The sequence below is a fragment of the Teleopsis dalmanni genome, chromosome 1 (assembly GCF_002237135.1).
Source record: "Teleopsis dalmanni isolate 2A chromosome 1, ASM223713v2, whole genome shotgun sequence".
In the NCBI taxonomy this organism is placed as follows: Eukaryota; Metazoa; Arthropoda; class Insecta; order Diptera; family Diopsidae; genus Teleopsis; species Teleopsis dalmanni.
In genome coordinates this window covers 44,991,456-45,004,253 of record NC_051846.1, presented here as the reverse complement: position 1 = coordinate 45,004,253, position 12,798 = coordinate 44,991,456, and the positions used below count along the sequence as shown (strand labels likewise).

The following is a 12,798-nucleotide window of genomic DNA, read 5'->3' as shown; positions in this document are numbered from 1 at the left end:
ATTACGAGACATCTTCTTAAAAAACCTCAAAGGCTGTATTCAAAGTTCAAAATGATTTTAAACTTTTCGAGTTATATACGATAATTCAATAGACCGTTAACCCTAAGTAAGTCCATTGGTTCATTTTTCTAATCCCACCTCATCAACACTTATTAACATAGTTGATATTTAAATAAAAATCATATCGTTTGAAACAATTTCTATACTTTTAACGTGATTATAAAATACTTGAACTAACCATTATTCTTTTATACTTAAGTCACTGTAAATATATTGTTTATAGTGCAAGATCTATAATACAGTAGTAGCAGCTATTATAGCAGCGTGGAACTTGCATATCTTGTTGAGAAGAGAATAAGAAGTTCGAGCAAGTGCTCAAAAATACCAAAGTGAGCATCTTTTTTCGGATGAAGTAAAGAGGCTCGGCAAAGTAGATTTAATAAAATTATTTGCGGAAAGCGGTAAGGAACATAGATCCCCAGGTTACAGTTACAAGTCCCCCAACTTGCAAATAACCATAGCAAAATCATAATCCAATCTATATAGAATTGTGATTAATCCAATATTGATTTAAATTTTTAATTTTTAATGTAATCACATTAGTTTTTATTAGCATATCCTGAACAACAGTTTAGAAGTATTTAAAAATTATTTTCAACCATTTTTATTGAAGAGCTCACATATTAAAAATATAGAACAAACTCATTTTTTTTGCTATTATATAGAAAAAAAAGAGTTTATAAACATACTTTGACTCTTTATTGAAATTTATATGTATGACAATAATTTTAATATTTCAATATAAAATTAAAAAAAGGAAATTGATTGGAACTTGTTGAACCCTCCATGTTATGCGAGTATCGCAGCATTGAAAAGGTTCTTATCATTTCACTTGGTCGCACTTCTGCAAACTGAAAGTTTGTATATAACTTTTAAATATATATATATATTTATATATACATACATTACTAAACATTATTAAAAATAACAATACCATACAGATTATTTTATCAATTTCTTAATAAATTTTATTTATATATATTTTATTACTGATAATCTTAAATACTTATGCGCAGCTAAAATTTTGTGCAGAAATTGTAGACTTCACCCTAATATTATAATTAAGAGGTTTTCTACTTTCTACATAATTTAAGATTACCGTTTCACACGTAAATATTTAATCGCTTAGAATTATAGTTTTAACAACATAACTTGTTTGGAAATGAACAAAACTGCTCATATTTTTGTCCGATTTGTTTAGATCAAATCATTTATACACTTATTTAAAAATATTAATAAATATTATATAAATTAAATATTATAAATTAAAAAGAATTAGAATAATTAATCAGTCTTGTTGATTTACTTAATTTTTATTTCGTTATTCGAAGAAAAAGTCAAGTCTTCATTTTTCACAAACGTAGAGATGAAAGACAAGTCTATTGTCTACTTATCAGGCTACTACTACTTATATATTTTCACTTTTCATTATTTTGATTGATAGCAACAATCAGAACTCAACCATTTGTTAAGTTGTTTTTTTTTAGATTTGCAAAGAATTGAATCAAGACATCATATCCAAGAGAAGTTTATTAATGAGAAACCATTTATGATATATCCGTACAATATTCGTCTTTCACGTACCGTTGTCCATTTTATATAGAATTTTTGACTTTAATCTCGGCAGAATTTGAGTATTAAATTTAAGATTGCACTACGTAGGTATATAGCTTAACTATATAAGCTGTAGCTTCTATAGCAAGTAACCATCTTAACAACCAAAACGTGATGCGACATTAAGTTCTGAAGAACTTGTTTAAAATGCACATCTTCCATATTATTATAGATCTTTATCTTGATATTTCTTAGTATAATGATATTCTTATATTGTTACATTAAATTTGGGTAAGTGTTTCTCTTAAAGTAAGTGTTACGTGAATGAATTATGTTTTAAACAAAAAGAAATTTGTTCATTGATAGTTTTAAAAAGGATTCTAATAGATTTCTTGCGGTAGTCACAATTGCTTTTTGGTCTGCAAATTTTTCTATTAAGAGTCCAGTAATCGTGGATATGTTTTGCGTAAAGAGAAAGTAAAGAATAAGACCAAACCTACTACCTTGTGAAACTCCACCTTCAAGCAAACATAATGAGAACAATTTCTTTGGATTATTTACTTAAAGTTGTTATTAAGATAGATACGATTTAATGATTGTATAAAATAAGAGAGCTTTAAATTTTTTTAGAGCATGAAATTTTTAATTTTATATTTAATAAATTTAATTTTAATTTTAACAAATCATGCAGATCTTATATTTACACAATTAATTGTTGTAATATTACATTTAGAGGAAAATTTAATCATCGCCGACATTTATGTGGTATAAAACTATACAAAATAAATTAAAAATCAAAAATTTAAAAAAACAAACATTTTATTGATAAAACGTGAAATCAAAACAATAAAATCAAATTTATATAAATAAATGTTATAACACGGTAAAAACTCCTTCAAAGTCTCTATAAAATGAATATATTCTCGATCTTTTTAACATATCTATATGTCTACCTAGTTGAACTAGATAGTATCCTGTAGTATATTCTGTAGCACATGTCAACCGTCGCTCGAAGAAAGTACATCAGAACATCTGTTGTGTCTATGTCCAGACTTGTTCAGAACCAGGCTTAAGCTTTTGAATGTCCCTTTAACATATTAAGCGATATTTTCAGGATTAGTGTCGGCTGGACACTCTCATTTATAAATTCTTCTTCTGTCGGGTTCTAACTTGATCATTCTCCTACCCATGATTACAAGTAATTGTGGAATCAAAATGTCTTTTTAATCCAAGGAGTATTTGATGCTCCCTCTTCTTCAACTAATTAAGAAACTAACTGAAATAGTTGAATTATATCACGATAACGATCCCAAAATCTTATAGGCTTGCAGGCTAAATCAATTAGTAACCATATAAAGGAATAATTCATATTAAAATTTATTGTATGCTTCATACGGGTTTTTAGTTAATGTTGCGTATTATATAGATATGAAAAGCATTTATTATTTTTGTCAAATTTTGTTCAGTTTTAATTTAGATATAACTCTCTTACAAGCAACCAAATCAAATATATAGCTATGTAAGATATCAAAACAAAAAATTGAATAGATTTTTATAACAGTAGATTTGTGCTAGTAGATCGCGCAAAAGTTTTTCTTAAATTTTATATTTAAATATTTAAAACTGTATAATATAATCAATTATACTCAAGAATTATAATCAATTATATCAAATAATTTGATGCATAACACATTTTGAAACATTCAGCATCATCAAAAAATAATTTTAATTTCATAGGAAAAAAAGATTATCAGCAAGTGCTGATTAATTTTAAAAACTTCTATTGAAAAACATATATTCCTTTACACTATGTAGTAATATCTTAACATACATTACAATATTCTATCTCAAAACCATTATCAAAGCATATGCTCTATTTCCGGCAACTTTTATAGGATGTCATCACAAATAATTTTTAAATATAATTTTTTTCTCCTTCATTGTTCATAACATTTGTTGCGCTTATTTTTGTGCATAAAACACTCCTCGGCCAGTCCTTTTCCTTATATATTTTGTTTTCGAACCCTTTTTGACGTTACATATTTAGATGAATATTGTATACGTATTTGGTTTAAATTTAGGTTTTATCTGTCAAAAGTACATTTGCCTTGGTTACGCCACAATAAAATCCTTGAAACATTCTAATGACAACATCAGTAACTTTGACATGCCCTCAAGGCAAAGTAGCTCCCATTTCGTTTGCTTTGGCTGCTTTGAAGGGTTGCATGAAGCAACCAGTGTGTGAGTGATACGTAGTCTTTGTAGACAGTTGGGTATGGCTTTTTTTAATCTTAAACCCCAAACCATTCCCACTTCACTCAACACTCCTTTATTGTTTTGTTTTCATTTGTGGCGTTGATGAAACTTTAATGACACGCAACAAATGCTTCAAAATCTTTACTAAACAATTTAAATTGTTTGGGATTTTGTTTTAGGAAACTTCATTGGTTTCATTTCAAACCCCAAAGCATTTCAAAGGTTCTTCAGATTGTACTCAGTGATGATTTTGTAATAAGATGTTTTATCTGTGTTTTTTCGTTTGTTTGTTTGTTTGTTTGTTTGTTTGTTGATGTTGTTTCTTGATAATGATTCAATTTATATCAAGATTAAGTTATCAAAGATATTGTACGTAAAACGTTTATAATACAATAAATTAGTTTACGAAAGATATAGAAAATAAGTAACAAAGAATAATTTTAAATAACTTATTTTTTTGTTGGAATTTTACTGATTTTTTAATTTTATTTTATATTGTATATATACCAACTATATTTAACACAAACTATCTACGGTCTTATTAGTATAACCCCGATTATAAGAACACAACTGTAGTCATATTCTACATATTCAATTTATTCCACACAATAATTACTTTAATATCTGCTTATTATTTTTAAATATATGATTAAATTTTGTTATTGTTCGATAACATAATATCAAGTTATTTAAAAATTTATTATTAATTTTTTTACTTTCAAAGTTTCTAAATTATTAGGTGATATAAAAAGTATCCGCCGTTTTTTGTGTTTCAAAAAGTCCATGAAATTTTGCAACTGGTGAAACAAGATCGACACCAAAGCTGTCAGAAAAAAGATAGCAATCACACTAAACATCAAACACGTATGAGTTTAGAATCATTTTAAAAGAGCAGGCTACGCAAAGATGCTTGATATTTGGATACCACATGAATTATATCGAAGAAATTTGATTGACCGAACTAACATCAGTAAAATACTGTTGATACGCAACAAAAGCAATGAAAAGCAAGGATTAAATACAATAGTTTCCAATACAACCGAGCATGGACATAAGCCGTTGACCCTCCGCAAGTCTGTTTTGAAAGCAACGATGAGTATGTTTACTGTTTAGTGGTATTAAGAGGCAATTATTTATTAGGAGCTGTTCCAGTCTAGTACAACGGCTAATTTAATCTTCTAATGCTCACAACTCGACCGCTTAAAAGAAACAATCAAGGAAGAATCCACCAAAATTGGCCGCAGTATACATCTGACCTTACATCATCTAACTATCTTTTGTTTCGGCCTCTACAAAACTCTCTAAAAAATTAGCTGATCAAATAGCCGTCAAAAATCACTTGGCCAAATTTTTCTTCGTTAAACTAATAAGTTTTATACCAATAATATTATGAAGCTACCTGGAAAATGACAGAACGTCATAAAAAGTAATAGTTAAAATAAATTTCATTTACTTTTAACTTATATGAGCCAATATTTATTTCTCATATAATTAAAATTAAGACAGTACGTTTTTTGCTTACTTCATTGTTGTCTTCATTATTTTAAGATGATGTTACGCATTTTCCACAAATTTCATATTCTACAATAATTATAATTAGTGACTTCTACATTAACAGCGTAGGATACAATCTTGCAGCGATTTTTAATTATCCCAAAATAATTCCACAAACCTTATAGAGTTGCAATATAATCTACGATTGATCAATGTTACATTATTCTTGCTTTAGAACTCATCCCTTCTTGCTAGAATATATTAAATAAGGTAAAGTAAATAAGGTTTCTTTATTGTTTAATTTTTTTCTCTTTAATAATTTAAAATTTAATATACTTAGCAATAATCACTTTATGGCAATATGTCAGATAGAGTAAGTCCGCTATCCGCGCTACGGTTGCTTTCCAAATTCTTCCAATGAAATTGAATATTCGCGAAGTTTCATAAGAATTACTCTTTAATTCCTTTTTCCTAAATGTTCTGATATCAATTTTTTGTAATGTTAAAACAATTGTTTTCAAATTTAAATAATAATTTTTACTATTTTATACAAATAAGTGCTTCTAAAATCGTTATTCGAATATATAAAAATATATAATAATATATATAATATTATAATATATAATGTATTAATTATAAAATTTTACATAAAAATTTCCATCTTATTTAATTTTTTTAATTATTTTATTATACATTGAATACTGTACAAAACACTGTCATTAAATTAGAGTATAGTAGATCATATTTTTTCAAAAGTAGAAACTGAAATCTTAATTAAGCTAAATTCAATAAACTCCTATTTCAAATTGTAAAAGCACAATTTTAAATTGTAAAAGAAAACAAAAATTAATTGGAACGAAAATATAATCTCACAAGTCAAATGTAAGCAAATCTGTAGAACAGTATTAATTATGATTGAAACAAATATAAAATAAATTTCAATGAATGCTTTACATTCACAAATCAAACTTAATTAAGAACAAAATATATTATATTATCCAATAACACAATACTTAAAATTAAAAGTTAAACGAAAAACATACAACAAACAACCTTCTTCCTTGCTATCCTTTAGCACACTAAATTTAAATATGAATTGATTAACTGAGCACTTAACAACGAACAGAACACAGATACTTACTTACACCACTGCAAAATATCACACCAAAATTAAGCTTAACCATACCAAGAAAAAAAACAAATCTTCTCTGTTAGACACATCACACCATCACATGTTGCTAATGTTAGCACAGCTGTAGCTACAGCTGCTGCTAATGTTGCTGTGTTTCTTGATGTTACAACTCCGAGTAAAACATTCTGCAATAAAAATATTAAAGCTTTGATGTTGCCGCGCTTTTCGGCTCCTCCACGGACACCTAAGATGCGAAGGGAGCATGTGCGCCAAAAAATACGATTGTTGCTATCTTAGAATTTTGTTATTTGTAGTCTTCACGTTGTTGCTGCTGTGTTTGTTATTGGTTACGTGCGTCAGGTTGTTCACTTGATTGCATGAATAAATGTATTGAGGATATGAATCCTTAGAGAAATTATGTTCTAACAACCACTCCTTTTGTATGTATTGTAAATTCAGTTCTTAGCCAATCATAAATGCTGACAAGCAAGAAATTGAAACATGTAACGATTTTGCCATTATGCATACAACCAAGGTTAATTTATATAATTAAATTTTAAATTTTGAACTATCTAACTTTTCGTTAAGAACTAAATAGTTAAATAAATGGGAATTGAAAATAATCTTATAGCTTAAGTTAGTGATGTATTTGAAAAATTTTTGTTTTGATATTAAATTTCTTAAATATAACGAAAGACAAGAAATTTTATATTTCCTAATGGGAAACACATTACATTTGATAATATTAAAATTTATTTAACATATATTTTTGTTAAACTTATTAATCATATTAATAATATTTTTATGATAGGAGCACTATTGGATCTATAAATGATTTCATATATGTAGATTGTGTATTTATAATGTAAAAATATTGCCACTTTGAGCCTCGATATCACGAGAAGTAAGCTATAACAACATATAACGGAGTTAAAGAAGTTGCTTAAAATGGTTAACTCTAACAACAACTGAATAAGTGAACTCTTACTACATAACTATATATGAAAAAATAAATTTTTGTTAAGAATATTAGTTAATTTAATACATTTTTGCATTAGTTGACTGCTTCAATTCGCAAATGCTTACCTTGCTATAAAAATGTATTGAAATGTGTTTGCGTTTGTTCATCAACATGTTGCTGCAACATTGTGGAAGCCATTTGAGAACGCAATAAAGTATATTTCAAAAGCTCAAACCTTTTGATTATTCAAATAATTCTTTAAAGAAAATTTTGATACATGATAATAACATTATATTATATTCACTACGTTATATTATATATATATATAAATATTATAATATAATATAATTATGTTAAAATGCTTATAGTCTAAATATAATAATGTTTTGATATTTCAAGAAGAACCACACTCAACTATTTGTTATAGTATTTAGTGGTAAATTATTTTTAACACTAATTCAATTTTTATTCATATATATGAATCTTAAAAACTCATTTTTGAATATTAATGAGTTTTTTATAACAAATTTATTTATAATCATGATTACTCGTAACAAGTAAACGTTTGTCATAAGAGTTATCTTATTAAATTAAACAAGTTCTGGAAATATCCTTTTTGTTTAAGAATCTTTAAAAATTGTATGACAGGGAAATCATTTTAATATTGAACAAGATACTAGATATTGAAGTCAGCTACTAACTCCAAGGTGATATAAAATTATAAAAACTCATAAATGATATCCCAATAATTGTTGAATACTGTTTATAGGTCCATTACATTAGTGCATTTATTGTTCTTTAAAAAAATAAATACTAAATAAGTTCAACAATAAAAAACGTTTTATTTAGTTCAGTCCGAAAGCTGATAAATATAATAAAAAACATATTTTAATAATGAAATAGTACCATAGCCTTCAGTATTCTGTCATAATAGTATTAAGACAGAAGGAAGCGCAAGGAATCTTTTTGAATAAATTAATGATATTGCTAAACTATTTATAACAAATATTCACCGCCAGAGATATCCGATACGGTGTTGTTTCAGAATTAACTGCTTTCTTAAATTCCATTTATTATAGTCAATCTACCAAAGATATCACTCATAACTAAAGCTTTAAGAAAATATATGTTAAAGGTTTTTAAAAGATGGTATCATTTACTGTCATATCACTCAATAAATTTTTGGTCTGTCACATACATGACAAAACTAACGACAAGTCTATATGAATTGTGTACACAGCATCCTGCATCTTAAAATTATTATGATGTATTCCAATTATTTCGAAAAGCATAAAGAGGTCCACTAAAAAGTTTGGAAAGGCCTTAAGGTGAAGTTATGTAAGATGGCCGACGGCCTAAAGATACATCACGTAGGTGGGTCTTAAGTTGATGAAAGGGATGATAAGTAATATTAAGTATATTACCTCACCCCACCCAATGTATTTCTCTGTTTCCTAGAGATTACTGTGTATTTTTGCAGACAGCAGAAACATTATCTAGTGAACGAAAGTGGTTTTGAGTACTTTTTTGAGAGCTCAGATAAATCGTTCTAAAAAAAGACGTCTAAAAGTCAGAGAATCATTGGAATGAATGTATGTATGTATTATTATTAAGACTTATTAAGGGATGTATTATTACGATAAATAAAATAAATATAGAATTTAATCTTTATCGTAGTTTAATTCGCAAACACTTTAGTCGACTTGAAAAGTTCCTTTGTTTCCAAATAAATATAACTCGGGGGTTTTGGGCAATACCTAGGCAGCAACTGATATGGAACATTGTTTAAACTTTAAGTCAAGGTGTTGTGTTTATTACGAACACATTATAAAAAAAATTTGATATATACACTAAATAACTTTGCTTTAGTCCGCGTAAATGAAAACACTGTTCGAATTCGAATTGAACTATAGTCTATAGAACAATATATACTTTAATTACATAGTTGAACTTATACATATTTATGGAATTCTTGATGTCATTTCTTTCTGTATATATTTTATAATCATTCTCTCACTTATTATAAAAAAGAATTAATATATTTATTTTATATTTAAACTTAAAACTAATGTACTCGTATAATATAATTTAAAAAAAGTCCATAATGAGAAAAGATGTTAAACATCATATATGAAATAATCAACGAGGTTTCAAACCTATTTGAAAACCATTACTTGATTTCAAGACAATTTTAACTTCCAAACGCATTTCATCGCCATATGGTAAAATTTCATAAGCAGTCAATAATTGTGCTATCAAGCATTTCATTAGTAACATCGAAAAGTTTTGAGCAGGACAGTTCCTTGGACCCATGCTAAAAGCGGTCAAATTGCTTGTATTGTTGGAATCAATATCGAAATATCTCTCAGGCATAAATGTTGTAGGATTATCAAATTTCATTTCATCCCTCAACATATGAAAAATACTTATATAGATCTCGGCACCAGCAGGAATGATCCCATCACCAACAACAGAATGTGCTATTTGAGAAAAATGAAACAATGAAATTCATAAATAAACGACAATTATTACATATATAAATTAAAAGATATATTATGTAAAATGAAATAAAAATTCTACAAAACTGTATAGTTACTTTTACTTACTGTATTCAAAGTTTTTATTTAGTTCTCGACAAATGATTGGTTCTGATGGATAAAGACGAAGTGTTTCCTTAATAACACACTCTAGGTACTTTAGTTGTTTGAGTTCATTGACACTATAGAAGCAATCTGTTGGCCAAACTTTCTGTATTTCCTCATAAAGTTTATATTGTACACTGGGGTGTCGAGCGATCATAACAAGTGTGAAGGATATGGCAGATGATGTGAATAGATAGCCTTGATAGAGAAATGTATTAATTTCACTACTTATTTCTTCATTTGTTAAAGACTCCGATGCAATTGTTGATCCCAATAAAATATCCAATAAAGTTGTATGTTTCATTGATAATATTTTTTTATGATTGCTTATTCGAATTGTAAAATTATTATTATTATTAAGTTTGTTATTTAAGCTTTGTACACGATATTCCTCAATTATTTCGTGGTTAATGTGATTTATGGTTTTAATCATTCGTTTTAGACGCCTCCTTGTGAAGGGGCGTAAAGTCGCATATGTTATGTTGTTAGCAGAGTGAGCATGGAAAAAACGGTCCATGAGAATTTCTGTTAAACTAAATAACAAAAACGTTTTTTTTTTACAAAAATATATAATGAATAAAAAATACAAATATTTTATATTTATTTCTGCCCTAACAAGCTGAAATTGTTTGTCCTTTTAGATATATTACCTAAAAATATTTTTTTTAAAATAATTTTTATGTATTATTCACTGTTTCTTCACAATCAGCATATGATAAAAAGGAAACTTTCGAACAGTAGAAAGGGTTCGAACAGTAATGTAGCAACAACAACTACAAAAATATTGATTAGTTTACTAAAATTTGACTGACCATACACCGCTGGTTCGAATTTTATTTTATATCGCTTTTTTATTAATGAATATACTCTTCTGTAGCACCCTGCATCTCTGTCATATTCAAATATGATATTCCTCACTTCCAAATGATAACTTTTTTTATAGTTAGACCAGCAAAAACATACTCACTTAATAACACACATAAGAATTAAGAAATAAATTTGTGGTTACAAAAATAAAACGGTACAGCATTTTCAGCTTCTCCAAATGTTTTAGCTGGTTTCACATCCTGGCTTTTCCTTCATATAGGATAACAAAATGGGCCAAAAGGCCTAAGTGGATTCCCTAGAAATCACCAGTATAACCTAACCTAACCTATATACATATATAAAATATATGAATATATAATCCACTAGATAATTTTTCTGTTTCTTTAATCTCCCACGTTTCTACCGTTTAACTCACAAATTTTCCGTATATTTATTATATACAGTGTTACCTTGAAAATAAGGGTCCCGACCACGTGAATGACACTTCCTACTCTAAAATGTAAAAAAAGTTCTTAAACGTTAACAAAAATTCTAAGCTTCATTAGTTAACGTTTTCAAAATACATATATCGATAACCATGTAAGTGGTTATGAAGTCATTACAGTGACAAAGCTCCAGTCAGCAGATAACTGGATATTTGGACACAAAAATAGACAAATCCAGACATATAATAAATTTAAATTAATACTTACTCTTCCACTGTTTTAGCATATTCGGAAATTTCTTCGGTCTGCGCATCTCCTTTAATACCTAAAGTCGAAGCTGTAACAATAAAAAATATAGCATAATATAAGAACTATTATTTGTTTAAATTGTTTCTTTCTTACCTATAACAATATCTAGAACCGCTTTGGATACGAAATTATGTACATCAAATGAATTGTTTTCTTTACTTTTGCATCTCAAACGTTCAACTAAAATATTTGATTCGGCAGTGAAAATCTCAACGGCGGTTTCCAAAAAATTTGGTTGAAAAAAGTGACTTATAAGCTTTCGCCTATTCTGCCAAGAATCACCATCGCTTAGAAGTAAGCTACCATTTAGCCATAATTTTGGTAAGTTGTAACCTGTATTAGTATAGTCCGCATGTTGCAGAAGCTGTGTAACAAACTCATAATCCGCAGTTGGTATAAATAGACGATCGAAGACCCAACAACGTGAAAGAGTACCAAAATTGGTTAAATAATTTTGTGATTTTTTAAAATAATCTACAAATATGAAAAATATATTAATATATATATATTAAAGCCTAATATATTTATAGTCACAATTATAGAACTTACTTTTTGACGATAGTATGAACACTTTTTGCATGGAACCCCACAAAGGAAATGTGAAAGGTCCTTTTAAGTTGGTTATAAACGCGCGTTGTTTACGCGTTTTGAAATAATTGAAGGCAGATGCTAAACAAAAACAAACAAAAATTGTTATTAAAATCATATTAATTCATTGGTGGTCTCGTGTGAACTAAACACAATTACCTGATATTTAAGAATAATTTTTAATTTAATTACTTTCGGTTGTAATCTCATTTAATGACCCCGATAAGTCGTATTAATAACTTTTATCAAAAATTTTTATAATATTTTGCTTGAAAAATTCTTAATTTTTATTGATAAAATAGTTTATTAATGGATTTGATAACTGATATTAACAAATCCAAAATATTTACGCACAAAAAGTGCGTCAATGTATCAGTTTTGTGCATCACTTAAAATATTGTTATTTTGGGTAACAAAACTGCACTAAAAAGTTTTCTTTGTTCGTTGAACATATAACTGAATATCACAGAATATTTATATTTATTGAACTAGCAATAAAAAGTTGGTCCTATTTTTCATGGGCAGAATGGGGCAGTATGTGGAACATAG

General features: G+C 27.5%; 1 protein-coding gene across 1 annotated transcript; it reads right to left on the bottom strand.

The window, feature by feature from the left end:
- Positions 1-9,564: 9,564 nt before the first annotated feature.
- Positions 9,565-12,367, bottom strand: LOC119673008 (probable cytochrome P450 316a1). Its single transcript, XM_038084207.1, has 5 exons — positions 12,211-12,367; positions 11,755-12,135; positions 11,620-11,689; positions 10,064-10,632; positions 9,565-9,937 (listed from the first exon to the last, which is right to left on the bottom strand). The coding sequence occupies exons 1-5, from the start codon at positions 12,365-12,367 to the stop codon at positions 9,597-9,599; spliced, it is 1,518 nt and encodes a 505-aa protein (XP_037940135.1). The 3' UTR covers positions 9,565-9,596.
- Between the last annotated feature and the right edge of the window lie 431 nt (positions 12,368-12,798).